This window comes from Equus quagga, chromosome 10, assembly GCF_021613505.1.
Source record: "Equus quagga isolate Etosha38 chromosome 10, UCLA_HA_Equagga_1.0, whole genome shotgun sequence".
NCBI classification, from domain to species: Eukaryota; Metazoa; Chordata; class Mammalia; order Perissodactyla; family Equidae; genus Equus; species Equus quagga.
The window spans coordinates 2,127,218-2,148,699 of NC_060276.1; the positions used below are offsets into that span (position 1 = coordinate 2,127,218).

General features: G+C 62.1%; 2 protein-coding genes across 5 annotated transcripts in view; one reads left to right on the plus strand and one right to left on the minus strand.

Moving 5' to 3' along the window:
• Nucleotides 1–1,207: 1,207 nt before the first annotated feature.
• HAUS7 (HAUS augmin like complex subunit 7) overlaps nt 1,208–21,482 on the plus strand; it is a 43,950-nt gene continuing 23,675 nt past the window's right edge. Inside the window, exons 1-6 of one of the 4 annotated variants that reach the window (XM_046673275.1) lie at nt 1,208–1,579; nt 14,500–14,559; nt 14,879–14,966; nt 17,371–17,456; nt 18,148–20,281; nt 21,158–21,273. In XM_046673275.1, the coding sequence (XP_046529231.1) occupies nt 20,171–20,281; nt 21,158–21,273 (227 nt within the window). In that variant the 5' untranslated portion in view covers nt 1,208–1,579; nt 14,500–14,559; nt 14,879–14,966; nt 17,371–17,456; nt 18,148–20,170. Of the gene's footprint in view, nt 1,580–14,499; nt 14,560–14,878; nt 14,967–17,370; nt 17,457–18,147; nt 20,683–21,157; nt 21,274–21,482 lie in introns of those variants that run through there. The other 3 variants (XM_046673276.1, XM_046673273.1, XM_046673274.1) reach the window with 3 other exon arrangements.
• LOC124245882 (extracellular matrix protein 2-like) lies at nt 2,850–10,470 on the minus strand. Its single transcript, XM_046673695.1, has 9 exons — nt 10,305–10,470; nt 9,173–9,556; nt 8,516–8,800; nt 8,102–8,217; nt 7,545–7,677; nt 7,154–7,311; nt 6,569–6,708; nt 4,083–4,409; nt 2,850–3,601 (listed from the first exon to the last, which is right to left on the minus strand). Exons 1-9 carry the CDS (start codon nt 10,468–10,470, stop codon nt 3,421–3,423), a joined length of 1,890 nt encoding a protein of 629 aa, XP_046529651.1. The 3' UTR covers nt 2,850–3,420.

A 21,482-nucleotide genomic window follows, 5' to 3' on the forward strand; every position in this document is an offset into this window, starting at 1 on the left:
ACACAGCAGCTCTCTGCCCCAGGCTGCCAGGGCTGTAATTTCAGGGCCCAGAGGGGGCTCTAACTATCTTTAGACAGGCACGGTCTGGGGTGTGGCCAGATGAGGGCAGGTGGACGGGGCTGCGCCACAGGGAGGCATCTGTGGCCTGCCTGGGAAGTGAGTAAGATATAGGGAGGCCACGAGTCACTCCAGGGCCCCCCATGGTCTTCCCTGAGGGAGGCCAGCCACCAGGAGCAGGGCCCAGAGCTGCCTCCTACCTGCAGTGGCTGAGGGTAGGTGCAGGAGAGGGGGCTGGGCAGCCAGTGTCACCGGATTGGCCCCACATGGCCGCCATGGTGGCAGCTGCTACAGGCGCAGGGCCTGGGAGAGGCATAGGCATGGGCACACCACACTGGACACAATCTTTGCCTTCCTCGGCTCTCTGTGCCCCTTCCTGGGCCTGTTTCTCCTGGATGAGGGGACTTGAACCAAGCTTGCCTCAGCGCGGGGCATGAGGCAGGGGGAAGGCTGGGGACTAGCTGTGCAGAAGGCTAGGCCAGAGCCTGGTGAAGGAGCAGGAGGGCTGTCCCTCTGGCTGGCGTGCTGCTGATGGAGAGAAGCAGGCAGCTTGGAGGAGAATTTGGAGGCTAAGGCACAGGACTCTGGGACTGTGGCTGGGAGGGGGCACCCCTGCTGCCCGTCTCCACTCTCTACTTCTCAGGCTTGTTAGCCTATGTATGCCCCTCCTGTCCCTGCTATTCCCACTATCTTTACCTTCAGTCCCACCCCCATCACCTCAGTACCCGTGTCTCAATCTGGGGATTGATGAATGCCTCCCTTCTTGCCACCTGACCCAAGTCACTCCTACCCTATTGTCACCACCATTACAATGATCATTACAGTGTCCCCCCAGATGCCCAGTACTTCGGGGTTACCAACTAGGCTGTGCCCACTGCTGTACCCTCTGCTAGAGCCAGCATTTGCCCCCAAGAGGAGCTTGGCGAGCAGGCATGAGAGAGCAGGGGAGAGGGGGTGGGGGCATGGGTGAGGAAGAGGCGGGCGCACGGTGACAGGCAGGCTGGGTCCTGCCACCAGGTGTCGGCTGCGCCACACTCGCTCCCCTGACTGGGGCTCTGTCTGAGGCCTTCCCTGGCTGTGCTCTGAGAGCCCCTCCCACTGGGGGCATGCCATACTGCCACAGCCACCTTCCCACTCGTCCTGAAGCCTTGGGCCTCCAGCTGCTGGCACCCCAGCCCTGAGCTCCAGGCCCTTCTGGGAATGGCCTGGGCTGAAGAGAGCACCCTGGCTGCAGTCAAGCCCCCTCTGCTCAGGAATGTCACCGAGGGATTGGCCCCTGTGCCTGGGTTCGGCCTACCTGGTAGCAGCCCCAAGGGCCAAGAGGCTTCCTGTCTGAGAGGTGGAATTAAGCTGGGCAATCATCTGTGGGCTGCCTGCCTCCTCCACCCCCCTGCACCCTCCTCTCCCTCCTGCATCCCCTGCCCCCCACTCCACCCCATGGCCAGGTTGCCCTGACAAGCCGCTGGCCCTTGAGTGTGGCCCTTCTCCTCCCAGGCCCTCTGGCCTTATGTGCTCAGTAGAGGTAAGAACGTGGAGGCGGGGCGGGGGGGGGGGGGAGGGATGTTGGGGGAGGGGGGTGGTCACCCAGCCCAAACTTTCTGTGCCTTCCAGGTCCTGACCTCTGTGACTGTGGGGATGGAGGGAGCCAGGGGCTGACCAGAGCAGGAGGGGCTGGGCCAGGGTGGCTGGCTGGGGAGGAGGGGTCGTGAGAGCTGGGGAAGCAGTGGCCAGTGCCTCAAGGGCTGCTGACCCCAACCCAGCCCAAACAGGAAGTGCCCTATCTGTGGGCCCAGGCCCGGGAGGAGAAGGAATGCAGGGATGAGTCCAAAGCAAACACTCAGCCAGCTTCCCAGGCCTCTCCCCGCCCCCGCCAGGGCCTGGCCCTTGCTCTGCTACGAACTTGGGGCGGGGGGGAGGGATGGCTACAGATTGGAACCAATGCAAAACTCAAAGTTCCCAGGGCCAGACCCCAGCCAGAGGTGGTGGGAGGGCAGGGTCTCCGCAGGGGGCAGTTGCTACCCTTCCTCATCCAGCGGCACTGAAGACTGGGGCCAGTCCTACTCCCGCCACACCCTTGATGCCTGTCGCTTGCCTGTCTCCCCAGCCCCCACACCACCATAAGCCCCCCACACCCCCGGGGCAGGGCTGGGTCCATCGCGCTCCCTGCCGGTTGTGGCCCGCTGTCCCTCACCCTTGCTAGTACCGAGCAGGGTGGCATCTTGGGCTGTTGAAGCTGACCTAATGACTCCACCCTGTTCCCAGTGGCTCCCTCACACAGGCAGGGCAACTGCTTCAGTGGTCTCAGGGGGCTCCTCAGACCCTGTGTCCCCACCCAGCACAGCTGGCTGGTCCCATCCTCAGGCTCAGCAGGGCTGAGCCCTCACAACTCACTGGTGTCTGCATCTGCCTCCCTGCAACTCGGGTGAGGCAGCAGTCGCTGCGGGGCCTCCAGGGCTGGGCCTGGCCTCCCAGGGACCAAATGCTCACTCCCCAAGAGTGGTTGAGACGATGGTGCTATGGTGCTCCCCACCCTCCCCTGACACCAGGTTGCAAGAGGGCACATCAGGGACCCACATCCTTGGACGCCTGTGCCTGCCCCCACAGGCTGTGGGTAGGGCCCTAGGGACCCACAGGATGGGGTTGAGTGAACTGGGGATGAGTGTGCACTGGGGATCAGGGAGGGGAGAACCAGATGAGGGCCCTGGTCCTGGAATTGGGGGAGCGGGAGAGAAAAGGCGCTTCTGGCCTCGGTGCAGGCGTGGGTGTAGGTGGCTCCAGGACAAGGGCAGGTGCCTCCATGTCAGCCTGCTCTGCCAGCCGAGCTCACCTCTGTGTATCCATGATGCCTGGCCAGGGACGCTTCCTGGATGAGAGGTACTGATGCTGTCCTTAGTAAAGGAGGTGAGCCTGACCCCCAGATGGCTTGCGGCCGAGCCGCAGGGGACTGCAGGACCCTGGCCAGGGCAGGTGGGGAGGTTCTCAGAGAAGCTTTTGGAACGAGGCCCTCTTAACCCTCTGCTGACAAAGCAGTGTCCAAGATACGGGCCCGGGGCTCCATGCCCAATGGAGAACCAGCGTGCTCATGTGGCTTAGATCCGGGAAGGAGGGAGGGAGGCTGGTGGAGCTGCGCGGGCATGAACGAGATGCATTTATTATGTTCAAGTCCAAACCAGCACCGCACCCTGCTGGGCCATTTCCTAAGTGAAGGGGCCTCAGGAGTCAATGGGAAGTGGGCGCATCTGAAGCATCAGGGTCTTCTAGATCTTTCTCCCAGTGGTGCAAAGATCAAGTAGAGCTGGGCCTGAGCCCTCACCACCACCAGTCCCGAAGGAGCAGGGGGCGGGGAAGGTTGGCAGGGTGGGGTTAGGAGCCCTCCCCCTCCCCCTGCTGGGGCTGGAGGACCACACTGTGGTAGGCTCGGATGCAGGAGAAGGCAGTGGGTGGGATTCGGCGCCGGTCGATGAGGTTGTTCTCCAGGTGCGTGGAGATGAGGTTGGAGTCCTGGGCCACGCGTGTGTCACAGATGGAATTCAGGGGCACGTATCTGTGAAGGGGGGATGGCGGGGCCGAGCAGAAAAGAGAAGATCCCAGAAAGGGGAGACAGGCATCAGGCAAGAGGAGAGAAAGAGAGGGCCCCACGGTCAGGGGGTGGTGAGACTGAGGCACAGAGACCAGACCCAGGGTGGAGGGTCAGGCAGGTACTGACACCACCTGCTACCTCTCCACTCAGGGCTTAGCCCTTGTTGCTGGAATTCTGCTGTCTGCAGCCCTCCACCTTGGCTGTAGCCTCTGGGCACAGCCTCCCATCATGATAACCAAGACGGATGGATGGGAGCGGAGAAGGATTCCACCCCTCTCCACAATCCCACCCTCAGCCTCTGAGGCCCCCAGGTGAGGAGCCCATAGACCATCCCTCCCTAGCCCACCTAGCAGGCAGGGCCTCCTGGCCTCAGCTTCCCCTTCCTCCCCAAGCTGGCAGTGGGGAGGGGTGGGACAGCAGGGCAGGCACCGGCAGGTGGCCCCACCTGATCTTGTTGTGGCTCAGGCGCAGCACCTGCAGTCGCCTGAGGCCCAGAAGGCCCCGCGGGATGGCCTGCAGCTGGTTGTGGTCCAGCAGCAGCTCAGCCAGGGAGGCGTGCAGGCCCAGGAATGACACGCTGTGGATGCCATCGGCGCCCAGGCTGTTGTGGGACAGGTGCAGGAACTCCAGGCCTGGCTTCATGTGAGCGAACACGTAGCCAGGGATGCGCTCGATGCGGTTGTGGTGCAACGTCAGGTGCCGGAGGCCCCGCGGCAGGAAGGAAGGCACGTGCACCAGCCGGTTGTGGGACAGGTCAAGGGTCTCCAGCTTCCTGTAGGGTGGAACACACGGGTCGGTTTGGGGTCAGCTGGTGGCACCTGGCCAGAACCACAGCAACAGCTGGAGCCCAATTCAGGGTCCCTGGTTCACACTCAAGAGGAGAGTGGGGATTTGCCCCCAGACAGAAGCCAAAATCAGAGCTTCCAACAGCTGGGAAGGGCCAGGAGGCCTGCGGCAGCCTCACCATGAGTCAGGCCAGGCCCTGTCTGGCTTCTGTGTCCTCCTCTGTCCCTGAATCCGGGAAGAGGGGATCTGGATGGGGCCCTTCCTCGCTCACTGCAGGGTTGGCGATGCTGGCCCAATTCTTTCCCACCCTCCGGGCCTCCTAAGATTTCCACCTGACAAGGGAAATACAAATGGAGGTACCTGCGATCTGGGGAAAGAGGCGGGGGAGGGTGAGCTGTCACCCCATCTTCCCCACTTAGGCCTGTTCCTGCTCTGCCCTTCCTTGGCCTCACGGCCCTCTCCTCTTGTCCTCTTCCTGCCTCACCCAGGCTAATAAGCAGAAGACAGACGGGAAGGGAAAGAAAAATAAGGCTCCCAGAGGGTCAAGGCCAGGCGACCCCGAGGGATCTGGGAGGCAGGCAGTGAAGCTCAGGCCACCGTGAGCCCAGGTCACACCACGGTGGGTGAGGACAAGGGCTGGTAGGGAAAGGCAGGGGCAGAGGGTGGTGAAGCTCCTAGAATGGGTCAGAGCAGGGAAAGTGGCCTCTCTCAGTGACATCCCCCAGCCCCTGCGGTGGGGTCAGTCCTTTGGCCTTGGGGCCCATGACGCCCTCAGGCAACAGGGTGGGGGCTCCAGTGCCTCCTGAGCCTGTTGAGCCGGCTGCCCCCTCCCCTCCGACCAGCCAGAGAAAAGCTGGGCGGCGCCGGCCCAGGCTTGACTGGCCGCCAGCCCCCTGCCCAGGCCCCGCGGTGGGAGTGGAACGGCGGCAGGACGGCCCCTCCCTGGGCTGCTGTCTGCTTTCTTTTGCCCCCTTGGCAAGAGGGGGAGAGGAAAAAGGAATAATTAAACCCAAACGTCCTGGTAACTTTTTCCTGGAACATGAAGATGCAGGGCGGGAGGCTCCAGTCCCTGGAATGGCGGGTAGGACTGTCTGTTGACCCCCCCCACCCCGCTCCTTGGTGGTTGTCAGACCCCATGGATTGTACCTCTCCAGCTCTCCCCCTACTCCAGAAACCACATCCTGACTCCTTAGACATTGCCTGTAAGGGCCAGGTCTCCTCCTGGACCCCTCCTGCCAGTGTCCACTCAGCTGTCCAAACGAGATCACAGGGACTCATCCTGGACCCTTCTTGCGGTGGGGCGAATAGTGGCCCTCAAAAGATACATCTACCCAGAACCTGTGAATGTGACCTTATTTGGAAAAAGGGTCTTTGAAGATATAATTAAATGAGGATCTTGAGATGAGATCATCCTGGAGTAGGGTGGGCCCTAAATCCAACGACAAGTGTCCTTATAAGAGACAGAAGAGGAGACACAGACGCGGGGGAGAAGGCCACGTGGAGACAGAGGCAGGGACTGGAGTGAGGTGGCCACAAGCCAAGGAACACCTGGGGACCCCAGAAGCTGGAAGAGGCAGGAAGAGTCCTCCCCTAGAGCCTGCAGAGGGAGCACCGCTCTGCCGACCCGTGGTTTCGGACTTCTGGTCCCAGCACTGCAAAAGGAGAAATCTCTGTTGTTTTAAGCTGCCCAGTTTATGGTACTTTGTCATAGCCACTCCAGGATACTTAGACACCTCTCTTTCTCGTGCCTTGCCATCTCTTCCTTGCCCCTTTCATGCCCCTGTCGCTTCCTAGCTAGACTTAGCACCAGGTCAGCTCTCACCACCTGCACTGCCCCTCTGTCCAGGCCCACAGCACCTCCCAGGTGAGCTTCCTGGGGGCTGGCAGGGCAAATCCAGGCCTGGGCAGGGGAGGGGGTTTCTGTGGCTTTCAGGATTCTGCCAGGTGGGAGGGACAGAGGGGGATCTTGGAGGAGCACAGGTGACCCAGGCCCAAGCAACAGGGCCACCCTGGCCCTCTCCACCCCCCTCCCCCCCGACCCATGCCTCACTCTCTGGCTTCCTTTGGGCACATCTTCTTTCTCTGGCCTCCATGTGCCCATCACAGGGAAGCTCAGGTGGTGCTAGAGCAGGCAGTGGCACTCACGGGAGATCGATCCAAGCACGGGGTGCAAGCCGGTCCTCCTGGAGCCGGTTGTTGCTGAGCACCAGCACTCTGAGGTTGCGGCTGCGGTTCAGGGCACCCTCCGAAACTTCCTCAATGGCGTTGGTGCTCAGGTGCAGCTCCTAGGGCCAGGGCTTGGGGTGAGGGGCCCACCTGCTACTCCCTTCCACCTGGACCCGTCCATGGGACTCAGGTGCCACCTTCTCTGCTCCTCTTGGGGCCTGGCCATCTGTGCAAACGATCCCGGTGACATCTGCCAGCAGTGCCATGGCTCCTCAGAAGCCCACAAGACACAGTCCCAGAGAGTACTGCCAAGCATAAGTGGACTGTGTGGCCCAGAGGGGGCATGGGCCTTGCTCAGGGACACCCAGCAGGTCCATGAGGGTCTTCAAAGCCCAACTCTGGGCTTCTGGAAGGCTGCTCAGGTGGAGGGGAGGCCCTTTGGCACTGAGGCCTTGTGGGTTTATCGTCAAAATTCCCCCCATGGGCAGCTCTACTTGCCGGCGGCAGATGCTCTGGTCTTTTGACCACAACATTGCCTCCCCGGGCTCAGGGCTCCCAGCTCACCTGCAGGGAGGCTGGCAGGCCAGGCGGAATGGTCCGCAGCTGGTTCCGGTCCAGCCTCAGGTAGACCAGGCTGCGTAGGGGCTGGAAGGCCAGGGGGGAGATATTCCCGTCATGCAGCTGGTTCCCTTCCACCTCCAGTGTCAGCAGCTGGCTGAGCCCTGCAGGGCGGGCAGAGGGGTGTGTCAGCTGACTACAGAGCTCTGAAGGCCTCCTGGGAGCTGCCGCTGTGGTTCCAGAGACCCCCTGCCCCTAGAGGCCAGGGCCATTTTCCCAGGCTGGTGCTCCTGTCTCTGCCCTCCAGCCAGGCTGTCCTGGGCAGACCCTCTCCTTGCCTGCACCTTTCCACAGCCTCCCTGGCTGCCCAGGCCCAGCCCCCGGCCCTCGCCCGCACCCTGGAAGCTGCTGTGCTGCAGGCCCTGCAGGAGGTTGTCGTTGAGTTTGAGCTCTTGCAGGGAGGTGGGCAAGGCTGGCACTGTGGACAGTGAGTTCCCATCCAGGTTCAGCCGTTTCAGCCGAGTCAGATTCTGGGGGAGGTGGGGAGAAGAGGAGGCTGGGGTGCTGCTAGCTGGGAACAGGCCTTCTTGGCATGCCTTTGGGCTCAGCCCGCCCAGGGGGCACCCCTATTTGGTTGCATCATGGCTTCCTAGTTCCCAATTGGACCAGGCTTGTCTGGGGATTTCTGGAACCCCCTTTAGTTTCTCCCAAGAGTCCTGCTCCCTCTTGGGGCCCAGGGATCTCTGCCACTCTCCATACTCCCAGCTATGGACCGTGTCACCCTAAATCACCAAAGCCCACCATGCTGGGTGCTCTGTGCAGTGCTTCCTCCAGGCCTTATCCCCCAGGCAGGGCGGGGCAAGGACAATGGACACCTGGAGCCATGTCAGACCTGCCAGTCCTCTTCCCCAGCCCAGGTCCCCAGGGAGAGCAGGTGGAGGGGCCGCTGCGCACCTTGAAGGCATGAGGGTGCAGGCCTTGGGCATCCAGCTTGTTCTTGCTCAGGTCAAGCCATTCCAGGTTGGGCAGCCCCAGGAATGTGTGGGCTGGGATCTTGGCAATTTCGTTCTCTGTGTACACATGGGGCGGCCATATTCCAGGTCCCTTTCTCCCCCTCCCCTCTGCCACACTGTACCTCCCTGAGGCCAGAGGCAGCAGTGATACGCTCCTTGAAGGAGCTGGCTCTTCTGGCTATCCCAGGTTGGGGCATCTTCTCACTGCCAACCAGGACCCACAGCGAGGTGGGCCATCCCCAGGGCACAGCAGGGTGGCAGCCACAGTGGCCGAAGCCCCACTCGAGGGGAAGCCCGGGCATGGGGCCTTCTCACCCCTGCTGCGGGGGACGGGTAGAGGAGATGGGCCACCCACCTGCCAGGTAGAGTGTGATCAGGCCAGGGTCAGTCAGGGCAGGGACGTGCTTCATCTTGACGTTGCCACAGGCAATGGCCGCCCGGGCCAGGAGGCAGGAGGCCGGCAGGGAGGGCACAGCTTGCTCAGCAGTGCCCAGGTCTGCAAGCCTGTGCCCGGGGCCTTGACTGCTTCCGGGCCTTTTCTGCCCATGGCCTGTGGTCCTCAGGATGCTGCTGCCACCATGGCCTTGGCTGCGGTCTTTCTTTTGACGCCAGCCCCCTCGGCCAGGTTGGTGGGAGGACCCTGGAGGATGGCAGACATGGCCCCAGCCTGGTCACATAGAAACAGGGGCCCCCTGCATCTGCCAGCCACCCAGCTAGCCAGGCTGGAACAACAGGCCACTGGGCCCTCTTTCCTTGGCACCAAGGGCAGAGAGGCCCACATGGGGGCCCTGAGGCTGGGGAAGGGGACCTGCCATGGAGAGTTCCCCTCCTGCCCCACACATGAGGGTGTTCAGCTTGGGCAGACTGAGAGCGGGGCGGGGTCTGAGTGGCTGGTGACACTGGTGAGATTAGCGTGAGATTGGCCAAGCCTTGGCCACTTTGGACTCACACACGGCCCTGTTCCCCTGCCGCAGGCCCCATCTGGGGCCCGCCTATCCCGGCCAGTCCTCACCTTTGGGGGGCCTCCCGAGCTTCAGGCCTCTGCTCCTGGCTTCGCGGACTCTCGCCTTCCTGCCCTGGCCCTTCTCACCAGCCACTGCCCCATCTTGGGCTCGGGGGGCCCTGCTGGCCTGCAAGGGCCTGAGTTTGGCGGCCTGGGGCTTTGCTGCCTCAGCCCCTGCTGCCGCTGTGGCCTGGGGCTGGGCCCACTCGGTGCTGGGCTCCTTGTTATGACCCTGTTCCTGCTCCCAGGCTGCTGGGGGCAGCTCCTTCCTCTGGGCCAGCCCTGGTCTGGCAGGGGCCTTCCAGCCAGGGGCTGGGGGCTGGGCGGGGTCTCCGTGGGCTCCGTCCTCAGGCCTGTCCGGGTCGCCGTTCCTGGGAATTCGTCGCACCTGACCTACAGAAGGAGGTGGGCTACAGCTGGTGTGGGCTGGGGTGGCTGGGACCCCTGCATGGCTGAGAGGCAGCATCTCCTTCCCCTCGAGTTGTAGATCAGCCACGGGGGCTGTCAGCCATGGCAAAGGAGGGCCAATAGCCCCTAGGCCTCCCCTCCACCATGTGGCGGCCCCTCATTAACCAGCGCTGACCATGGGCCTCCCCTGCAGGTCTTGCTGTCTGCAGGCAGCGGGTGCCTGGGCCCACCCACTGGTCCCTCCTGCTCCACTCCCAGGCCTGGGGTGAGGACACCAAGCACGGTGCCAACCACTGGCGTATGAGATGAAGGCCACACCACAGCTGGTCTCCTCGGGCCCTTTGTGCCACCCCATCCAAGCCCCAGACCCTCACTTGCAGCCTCTCACACTTCTCCCAGTCTCCCTAGTAGGCCTGCACAGCTGACTCAACTCCCAAACCAGCAAACCTGGATCCATTCTTCCAGCCCCAGCTGCAGCAGCCTCTGCTAGGGGGGCCTCTCCCTTCCCCTCTCCCTACCTCTCAGAGTCTGCAATCACCCCTCACCCTCCAGGGAGGGTTCCCTGAGGCCCATTGGGCCCCTCCCAGCCCCTGCCCAAGCACCCAAGGTAGGCACCAGGCGGGCAGCCCCAGGGTGACTGGCTTTCTCACCCTCTGCCCCAGCCCCAGGGTCCCGTAGCAGGGCAGGGTGCTCCCCTCCTGTCAGTCTCTTCCCGCTGGTGCCACCTACTCACCATCGGGGGTCCTAGGCTGGCTGGGCGGTGGTGGCCGCAGGGTATGCAAGCTCCCGGGTGTTGGCGCAGCCATGGGCTCTCTCAGGCTCGGCCCCTGCTTGGCCAGGGCCCCTCTGGGGCAGCAGCCCACCCAAAGAGCCAGGATGGGGAGCAGCATGGTCTTCATGGCCACCTCACGTGGGCCGCACAGGCCACCTGGGCCAGTGGAGGGAGGAATTGCTGGGAGAGGTGGGAGCGGCAGCCACAGCAGGAAGGGACACACGCGGGATGGCATGCAACAGTTCTGCTGCCTGAGCTCTTGGCCCTGGCTGCAGCGCTCACAGCCTCCCCTACTCGCCTTGGCCCTCCCCCAGGAAGCACCCCCTCAAACACACACCTCTCCAAGCCTTGCCCCCGACTTACCCCAACAGTCGCCTGCTCCCACCTGAAGAGAAAGAGAGATTGATTTTTTCTTGGACCCGAGTGCTCCTGTTCTTTTTCTGTAAGGCCTGCATTTATTCTCCACTGGCCCAGGCCCAGTGGCCCCCATGAATGGGGCTTCTGTCTCCAGACACAGTGGGCCTGTGAGGCCCACCACAGAGCAGGCTGCCCACCCCAGGCTGCCAGGTCCTACCTCCATGCCTGGGAAAGAAGAGGGGCTGGGCCATGCAAGCAGCAGACCCCAGGGCCTCCTGGGTCCTCAGGAGAGGGGGCAGGTGCCAGGGCCACCTGGGCAATGGCAGCTCTGGCCCCTCTGGAACCTGCCAAGCCTGTGGGCTTCTGCCATAGGCACCAGTGCTGAGGCCTCCCAATTCCGGAGGAAACAGAACATGTGGACAGAGCTAGGAGGTGAGCGTGGACCCTGGCCCTCAGGGCCCCAGCACCACCTGGGCACGGGCCTGCCTCCGGATGGGGCTGGAGTTCAAAGCTCAGTTCCTGGTCCTTCTACCAGCTCCTGGCCTACCTCTGGGCACCTCCCTTCCCTCCAGACCTCCACTTCCTCCTCTGTAAAATGGAGGTGGGGGAGTTACAGCTCCTGCGGCCCCCTCAGCTGCACCCCACCTCCACATTGGAGTGTCTATGGACAAGGGACTGCTGGGTTCCCTGGCCTGAGGTGGCTTGGCAGTGGCCCGAGTGGGGCCATCTCATAGGGCCCCCAAACTTCTTGGCCCAGAGTCCCAGGTCCCAGTGTGACCACTGTTATCAGGGGCTCCAGAGATGCCCCCATGCCTCACACACACCCTCTCAGTCAGAGGGGCACCTGCGGGTCAGGGTGGGGCCAGGTGGAAAGGAGGCTGGGCTCGAGGGCAGGGGCTGTGGGGTGGAGCAAGAGGCAAAGAAGAGGATGTCTGACCATAGGCCTCTGGGCCAGCTCACAGAGGGTCCCAGCCCCAGACCCGGCAGTGAGAGCCAAGGGCGGGCGGGCGGGGGCTGGCAAAGAGGCCCAGCCTCACCACAGGCTCTTCAGGGCCAGCCTTGAGGAAGGTTTTCCTACAGCTCTGTCCAGCGTTGACTTATGTTTGGAAGCGATCTTAAAAAATGAGTTAATTGTGGGCAAGGCTTGGGTGGAGAGGAGAGGGGAAGTCGGGGGAGGGGGCCGGAAGGGCTGTCGGGAAGGAGCTCTCCGTTGCCATCTGGGGTTCAAGGTCTCTGTCCAGGGCCACTGGGGAATGTGTGAGACCCAGGAGGGGGGTGGGAGCAGGGCAGGGCAAGGAGTCCCCAGCAAGTGGATCTTCAGTGGGTTCCTCAGCATGTGCCCACTCGGGTGTAGGGAACAGCCCGAGTCCTGAGTGCCAGATATATTGCATGCAGGGTATGGCGGGGACATGGGAGTCGCTGCCTTCTCGGAGCCCCCATGCCAGGTAACAGTCCAGTATGAGCTACATGGGGTTTGCCGGCACCCTCCTCCCCCATCCCATCCAGGGCTCTGGTTTATGGCCTGAATTTGGGACCATGCCATACACAGACCAGAGACAGGGACTGTCTGGGGAATGAGCGTGAGCAAGCACCTTAGAAGCCAAGGATGAAGCCACTGTCTGCCTGTGCGCCCGTGGGTAACACAGGATGTCCTGGGCCGGCATTCTGCTGAAGCTGGGGGAGGGGAGCACTTTGGCACAGGAGGCCCGAGGTGAGGTTACCCAGGGATCCTGGAAGACTGAGCAAACACCACCGCCCCAACTACAGAGAAGGAACCAAGAGGGGGTGGGGCTCGCCCGAGTCAGACGCCAGAGGCCAGGCCTCCTGCCTCCTGCCACCAGTCCAGGCATCGCCTGAGGAGGAGGAAGGACCCGCCCGAGGTGGGCCCCTGGAGATAGGCTGTGGTGGGAGTCCTGGCTCTGACCCTCCCCCTGCCTGGGGATGGATTCTGGAATCCTGGCCCCCGACCCATTTCCCCTGTTCGCGCCGCTCCCCAGGCGCTGACTAAACATCCTGCCATCTGGTTCCCATTAGCCGGGCTGGGGGTGGGGGAAGCTTGCTCCCAGGTTTCTCTGGCACAGCGGCCTGGAGGAGGGAGGGACCCCCGCTCCTACCCACCTTGGCAGGAAGGGGTGAGGACTGGAGCACTCTCAGTTCCCCAGCTCCCATGGAGTCCTGTCCTCTCCGCCCTTCCCCCCACTGGCGGCCCAGTGGACCTACTCTGTCCAGTCTCAGGGTGCCCGGCCATCGTGGGGACCTTGAAGGAGCCCCCATGGAGCAGAGTCGGCTTGCTGGGGGCTTGGCAGAACCAGAGGTGCCCTCCTGAGCCCGCCCCTCCTGCACTCAGAGCTCACTCGTGGACTTGGGCTGAGACAGGCAGGGCCCCTGGCCAACACTAACCCTGAGCCCGGTGTCTGGAGTGCAGGGTGGGAGGGGTGCTGGGATTTTCCAGGAACCAGGGATGCAGCCGGGGGTTGCTGGAAAGAGTTTTGGGCTCCCAGCTCTGCCCTTGATGGACCAGCCACGTGATGTTGGGAGCAAGTTTCCCTGCTCAGGACCTCAGTCTCCCCATCTCAATGTGCTGGACGTGGGCTCCTTGGAAAGTTCTAGAATCTGAGAGCTGGAAAGGGCCTACATAAGCTGTATGAGATGATCAAGGTCACTCCTAGCTGCACAACCCCAGGATTCTAAGGGCAAGGAAGGGACTCTTGCCCCTTCTTCTCCTGCCCTTCCCTTCCACGTGGCCACTGTCCACACACGCGTGCACACCCAAGCACACACATACCCTCACAAGTCGGGACTCAAACTGGCAGCTCTGAGGATGCCAAAGCCATGCTCTTTGTCCCTCAAGTCCCCTTAGGACCGCACAGCTGAGAGTCCTCCTCCCACCAAGGGAGGATTGGAGAAGAGAGTGTCAGCTCACCGAACATTCCTGAGCCCCTTCTGTGGGCCAGGCGCTGCTCCGCTGGCCACTGTGTGGTGCAGCAGTGAACCACACGGCCAGCTACCCTGCGCTCACAGGGATCCCATCAGAAGGAAAGGGGCTGGCTATGGTGACTAGAGGGAGGGACATTTTTGACAGGGAATCAGATGAGGACTATGAGAAAGTGACATTTGGGTGGAGACATGAGTGAAGAGATAGCCATGAAAAAAGAGCTCTAGCAAAGAGCTCTCCAAAAAGGAGGGAGGGCCAGTGCAAAGGCCCTGAGGAAGGAAAGGGTTTGGCCCAATTTGAGAACCAACCAGGAGATCATGTGGTGGAGCAGGCTGAGTGAGGGGTGAGGCTGGGGAAGGGCAGGAGGGCCAGCTTGATAGGGCGTCAAAGGGTGGTGGGCCGACTTTGCCTTTGACCTTGAAGGAATCAGGGAGCCACCACAGACTTCTGGGCAGAGGAGTCACATGATCTCACTTACATTATAAAAGGATCCCTTGGGCTGCGGGGTAGAACACAGACTTGTTGGGGGCACAAGCGTGGAAGACCAGAGTCAGTGTGGAGGCAGCTGCGCCCTCCAGGGGAGAGGTGATTTTGGCTGGCCCAGGGTGGAGGCTGCAGGTGGTGGAATGGGTGAAGTCAGGATGATGTGGGCTGAGAGAGCCTGGGGCAGAAGCTGGGGAGTCCAGCTCCTGAGTGTCAGGTGTGCAGTTGGTGATTAGACAGCCAAGCGGTGACATCTAGAAAGCAGTTCCATGTATGAATCTGGAGCTCAGGGTCAAGGTCTGGGCTGCTAGTCCTACCCTCCCACTATCTGTCACTTGGCAAGTACATGGAGGCCCTACTACACACTAGGTCTTCTGCCAGGTCCCAGGGCAGAAGAGTGGCTCTGCAGCGAAAGACACACCTTTGGGGTGACCTCCCAGAGTAAGTAACATCAAAACTAGTGTGTGCGTGCACGTGTGTGTGTGTGTGCAGGCGTGAGCACGTGCACACCTGCACACAGATGCTGGGTCTACCCACTGGGTCGTGCGGGAGGGTCTGTCTGGCACATGCTCGTGCATCTCTCTTATATAAATATAGGTACACACGGCCTTTGCCCTCTTCAAGCTTTGAGAAGAAAAAAGCCAAACTTTGCATGCCCTCTTCCTGTTGCCAGCAGTTTCTTCCCTAGAAAAAACCCATCTTATTTTAATGCCATTGAAACCTCAGAGGACCTGGTCCCAATTAAACACTTTTCTTGCAGACGCTTTTGTGAGCACTAAAGACATCAGCCCATCCAGATTCAGGCCTCGTGCTTCTGTGCCCAGGACCTGGCGTTCCTGAGCAAGCGAGTGAGTGACGGAGGGAGGGAGAGACAGACAGACAGGAACAGAGACAGGGAAAGGAGAAGGAGGGAAGGGGAACCAGAACCCCAAATGGGACAATGATGGCTGGGGATGAGGTGGGGGGTAGTGAGGGGAACTGGCGGTCACGGAAGAGGTGCCAAGGCCTTCAGCTGCTGGAGTGTGGCCGCCCCTGGAGAGCGTGGAGGGAAGGTGGACTGGAGGGGGCCGAGTGCAGCAAGGGCGGCTTTGGGGCAAAAAGGTCCCAGGTGGCCCATGTGGCTGGGATGTGGCCGGGTGGCGGGAACAGGACCAAGGTTGGGATGGGAGCACATGAGAGCCACTTTCCCATCCTCTTTCCCCATCTAAAATCCCAATTGGTTCCTGCCAGTAACGTGGGCCCCACTTGACTCCCTTTGGAAGGTGCCCCTGCCCCTCCAGGTGGGCATGGAGGGGCCTCAGAGGACAAAGGCTGAGCAGAAACTGGGGCTCGTGCTCAACTGGGGGCCAAGGACAGGCAAGGCGAGGTTGAGTGCCCCCTCCCCCGCCCAGCCCTCCCAAGCGGGCACGTTCATGTTCCAGTCCTGGCGCCCGTGTCTCCAGCTCCAGACGCATGTGACTCAGCCTCGCCGGCCTTGCCAAGCCGTCTAGACCCGAGTGTCTCCCCGCAGAGGGGGCCGTCCCGCCCGCCATTTCCTCTCCCGCCGCCGGGGGGAGGCTGAGCCCCCGCGCACGTGCAGCCGCGCGCGCCCCCTCCTCCCCTGCGCCGCGTGCACGCGCAGCCGTCCCGGCCCAGCTCTCACCGCGCCGGGCACCTGTCCCTCCTCCCGCCCCACCGCGGCAAACCCGGAGCGCGAGGGCGACAGCAGGGAACCCAGCGGCCCCCAGGCGCCCAGCCTGCCCCCCATCTGTGGGGCATGGGGCCAGAGGACAAGTGAAGACCCCAGCTGTGGCCTCTCCCCCTCCCCCGTGTCTGTTCCCGCTCCTAGCTCCATTGGGGCCAGGAGCGCACTCGTGGGTACACCTCTGCCCACGTGGCCTGGCTGGGTCCACACCCCGACAAATGCTTTGGGCCTGAAGCAAGATTCACCCTGGGAGGGGATGGACCCCTAGGAGTGGGCTGGGATCCCACTGGGGTCCTGGACGTGGGAAAGTTGCTCTTGCAGGAGCTTGTGGCCTGGGAGGGGGTGGTGTCCCGTTGGCCCCAAGTACCCGTCGGTGACAGCAGGAGGTGAGGGTGGGCCCTAAAGCAGGGGTCCCCAGGCAGGGCCACGTTTGAGGGAGTGTGAGGGCGGCACTGCCTAGGGTTCCCATGGGTGGGAAGCCATTTGCCTCTCTCAAGGGCTGGCTCTCCAGCTGCCCCTGCCTTGGGTTGCTATGGTCCCTGCCCCAGCACAGGGACCAGAAGTGACAGGAAGAGGAGGCCAAGGTCCTAGGGCAGCCACTGCATCCTCATGTGCCAGTAGACTCTTAATGTGGATGCAGAGTCCTAGAATGAGAGCATTCTAGAATTAATTGGCAGTCATCAGTCAGCTCCTAGGTTGAGTCTCATCTGCCCAGTGCTAGGCCTAGAGACCACTAGACTCCCCCAAGCCCACACGTGTGGCAGGCCCATGTCTGTCAGGCCCAGGGTGGCGGCGCTGGAGTATTCTGGACTTACACGACTCCAGTAGGGTGTGTTTGGCCAGGCCAGTCCCCAGGGCCTTGTGATGGGTGAATGACAGCCACCCGAGAGAAAGCATCATTTTTGTGCTAGGAATCCTTCCAGTCTGATTGCCCATTTTAAAGTTTGGCATCTCTGCAGCGTTTCGGCTCTTCCTCCTCTCCTTTGCAAGGGTCCCCCACTTTCATGTTCTCCACCACTCCTCCCATGTGCATGAAGATGGTTTTTGAGTGGGCTCCTGGCTGGCACAGACGGCGTGGGCTAGCTGCAATACCTGGGTGCCTGGGTGGCTGGGTGATCAGCAGCCCAGTGTAGCAGCTCAGTGGGGAGCAGATGAGAGAGGTCTGGGAAGGAGGAGGGGGAGGAGAGGGAGGGAGAGGAGGAGACAGCCCACTCACTTTGCTTCTCCTGGGGAGTCTTGAATTCAGACCATCCTCAGCCTTACCTGTTAGCCTGTCTCATTTCTCCCTGAAATCCAATGCCAGGCACCACCACTTCTCCCGTGGACCTGATAAGGTTCTCATCCCATAACTGAATTCTCCCCTGAAATGTCTCACGTGCGCGCGCACACACACTCCCCACTTGCCTTTTCTTCAAGAGCCTGCATTTGGTTCTCACCACCTGATGGACGTGGTGAGGAATCCTTTGATCTCCTTTTCTTACTGGGGAATCTCAGGGGGCAGGAAAGCAGGGGTGGGGGCGACCGGAGGGAGCCTGCATCCCTCAAAGGCTCCCCCCTTTCGGTGGCAGGAGTTGATGGGGTCCTGTGGAACAAGGCCTTCAACCCCTGTCAGATGCAGCAGAAGCCAGTCTGCCTTCTCTTCCTTGCTGGAGAGGTAAACCCTTGAACTTCAGCTTCCTTTGATTGGCGATGTTTGTTGGGGGGGGGTGGGGTGCTCAGGTGAAGATTCCCCCGTACCCTGGGGTCTGCTGGGACATTGGGGCTGAGATACTCTCGGGGCCCTTCCTCTTGCCCAATGCCCTGCTCCACCTACAGCCCGCTGCTCCAGGGTGGGGAGGCCATTGGGTGAAGCCACTTGCTTGGTTATACATTTTTGCGCCAGGCGCACAAAGAGAGGGGCTTCATGTGGCCGGCTGCCTCGGCCTCCACAGCCTGCCAGCCCATCCCTGGCACAGTGGAGTCAGGGCCTGTCAACTGGCCTCATTTTCCAACCAGTTTTCCAAGCCCTGACACATGGTGGAGGCCCTGCTGGGACCCATGGCCAAGTTTCCCCCACAATCAGGACGTTGGCTCTTGCTGAGTGCGGTGCCCAAGTCTGCCCAGGGCCCCACAGTCTCTGCTGCCCCTCCACCCCGCTGCATCCCTTCCCAAGTGGATGGGTCCTTCAGCTCCATTTTTGACCCCTGAGCCACCCAGGCCTCCCTCACAGAACCAGGGGCCCTGGGAAGGAATGCCCCTAGAGAGCTGTCCTCCCCTTCCTCACTGTAGCTATCCACCCCTCCACATCCTTACCCATTTCCCGGGGCCTGCACATCTCAAAGACAGGGAGCTCCCTTCCTTTCCAGGCAGCTGGCTACTGTTTCGACATTGCTCTCCGGGAGAAGTGCTACCTTGTATTGAGCTTGAGTCCACATTTCCAGAAGCTTCTACCACTCAGCCCTTTCTTCTCCCTCCACCCTGAGAGGCCCAGCAGCCTCTGTTCCCATCCCAGCTCCCGGTCTTTCTGGTGGAGGATGCCTGGGAGGTGCCACGACCTGGGGTGGCATGCACAGGGAGGCTGCAGCCTCTTCGGCAGCCGTCTCCACGAGCTGAGGGCTGGCCAGCAGGGCCTCTGTGGAGGAGGATGGATCCCACGACCCCTTAGGATGGTCTTCTCCCCTCAGGGCCCTGGCAATCCCTCCATGTCCCACCCCCTGCCACTGACAGAGCTACTGAGTTGGGGGAAGTGCTGCTTAGAGTATTGGCTTCATCGGGCCGGGTGGAGAAGGGGAATTTTCCAGAGTACACAGGAGCTGGTGAGGATATGGGGAGGCTGGGGGAGGCCACCACACTGCCGTGGTTTCTCCCGCCAAATTCCCCAGTCCTAGGAAAGATCCACAGGAAAACCCACAAGAATTTGAACGTCTGAGCTGGGGCTGTGATGGAAATGAAATTTTTTAAAAAGAAAGAAAAACAAAAATAGAAAAAAAAGATTTAAAAAAACAACCCAACTTCAGCTGCCAGAAGGGCCCAAGGCAGCAGCCACGTCGGAAGGAGGAGGGGGCCTTAAGGTGCTTTGCACATCACTGGGCCCCTGGGCCCCCGGGCTGGGGCTGTCCCTTCAGCTCCAGTTCCTTAGACTAGCTTGGAATTCCATCCGTTCCTTTGGGAGGGCATCAGGCTCTGCCTCACAAGGCCGGGCTGGGGTCCCTTCCTGTTAGCCCAGACTCCTACCGACACTCAAACGACTGCAGTTGCCTCCTGCCAGGTCCCTAGGTCTCCTCGCCTCTAGACCTGACCCCTGATCCTACCCTTCAGGAGATGGCAGGGCAGGGCACAGAGGAGGGATAGCCCCTGGAGGGGACTGAGGAGGGCCGGCAGCAGCTGCCTGCCGCTGGCTCCCCACTCCCTTGGCACCAGCCGCTCTCTGCCTCCCTCCTACCTCATCTGATCCACAGGCCCCAGGGATGGGGGCCTTCACTGAACTGGGGGCTTCGGAAGTCTGGGGGAGGACGGGCTGACAAATTTCATTGCAGATGCACTGAGTTTGCGGGGCCTGAGAGATGCAAAGAAATTTGTAAGTGGACAGGGCAGAAAAGAGCCACAGAATCTTCCACTAAGGTCAAAGACAGACAGACTGGGGGGGAGAGGGAGGGGGAAGTAGGAGGACCCAGCATAATAATAGTGAACATGTACATAGTTCTTTTTATGTGCCAGGCATTGTCCTAGGTATTTCAAAGGAATTATTACCTCATTCCATCCTGACAGCAACTTAATGAGGTAAGTGCTCTCATTATCCCCCTTAGGTGAGGGCAAGGAAGCACAGAGAGGTTAGGTAACCTGGCCAAAGTCACACAGTTAGTGAGTGGTGACGCTAGATTCGAACTCAAGAAACTTTCCTCTAACTACAGCCATGTGGGAAACAGGAGATAGAGCCCGGTGCTGGGAGATGGGAGGCTCAAGTCACAGTTCCGTCCTGCGCCCAAGGCTCCTCTTCATCCTCCAGGGGAGAACCCGACCAAGGCAGGAGCGCCCTCTCCTGGAAGAGGCTCGCCCTGACGCGCCCTGCGCCCCGCCGCCAGCAGGGGCGACGCGGGCCAGACGGGCGACAGAGAGGCAGCTCCGTCCCGCCCTCTTCCGCGGGCCGGCGTCCCAGGCGGCGCCGAGGCGCGGAGCCGCGGCCTCAGGGGCAGGCGCGGTGGGGGAGGGGGGCCGCCGCGGCCGCGCGCTCCAGCCCTGGGCCCGGTCCCGCCCCGCCCCGCCCCGCCCCGCCCCGCCCCGCCCCGCGCAGGCAGGTGGGCGGGAGGATCGCGGGGCTTGCGCGTGATTGGCAGTCGGGCCGGCCAGTGAGTCCGCGGCGTGGGCGGGGCGCGGCTGGAATCGCGAAACATGGCCGGGCTAGGCGCTGGCGGCCGCGGCGGCGGCTCCTGCGGCTGCTGCGAGGACGAGAGCGACGGCGGCATGTTCGAGGCGGCCGTGGAGGTGTTCGCGAAGCTGAAGGTGCCGCGGACCCAGGGAGCCACCTGGGGCGGCGGGGGCCGGGTGGCAGGGCGGGCAGGGCCTGCAGCGGAAGTTGGCGGCAGCGCGCGGCCCCTGTCGCGGCTCCGGGCCGTGCCCCGCCGCGGGCGCGGCTGGCTGGGCGTCCGTCTCAGCGCTGCGGGCGGCCGGGGCCTCCGCTCTTGCCGGCTCCACGGCCCGTGCCTGCCAGTGCGCGTCGGCGCCCAGCGTGTATTGCACCATCACTTGGGTCGCACGGAACTCTCCCGGGCGCGCGAAGCAAGTGCAAAGACGGGGAGGGCCCAGGCCCCGGGCTCGAGGAGCTCGCGGAGTCTAGGGGGAGACGGGCGGGCCGAGTCCGGGCCACCCTGTCGAGTCGGCGTCAGATGCCAGCGGTGGCAGAGGTGAGGAAACCCGCCCCGCAAGGTCTAGTAGCTGTCCCAGGTCCCGCACGTCCCGCACGTCCCGCCCCCGCCTGGTCCCCTCCTCGCCCCCTCCCCTCCTCTCCCCCCACTTTCCGAAACCATGGTCCCCTAGCCGCGAGCCTGGATCGGAATCTCGCTAAAGCCCCTAGTGGCTACTAGGTCAAACTGCTACACGAAGCCCAGAGGGGCCAAACTTGAAGGAGGTGGGGTGGCAGCCTGAGATGAGAATGAGGGCAACTTAACTCTGGGCCAGATGGAGGGAGAGCGCTGCGGGTGTGCCGGGCGTGCACAGTGGGGTGGGGAGCGTGTGAACGCTGACAAGCCCCTTGTGTGCTGGGCGGCAGGGGGCGTGTGTGAAGGAAGGAGCACCAAGAGCACGATTGCAGAGGTGAGTTTCAGCCCTTCAGGGATGCGGGCTTTCTGGAGCTTCTTGGCTTTCCCTTTCCTTGCTTAGGACCTCAACTGCCCCTTCCTCGAGGGTCTTTACATCACAGAGCCAAAGACTATTCAGGAACTGCTGTGCAGCCCCTCGAAGTACCGCTTGGAAATCCTGGAGTGGATCTGTACACGGTAATGTCGTTGTTTCTTCCTTCCCCGCCCCGGGGGTACACCGGGTGCCACTGAACCCACCGGAGGAGGGCGGGGTTTGTTATTGGTATAAGTAGCTGTCCTCCCAGGGGGCTCCATATCCTACCACAGGGCACTGTGAGAACAGCTACTTAGGTTAAGAGGTGCCAGCTTTGGAGCCATGCTCAAGTTTGGGGTGGAAGTGCCTCCCA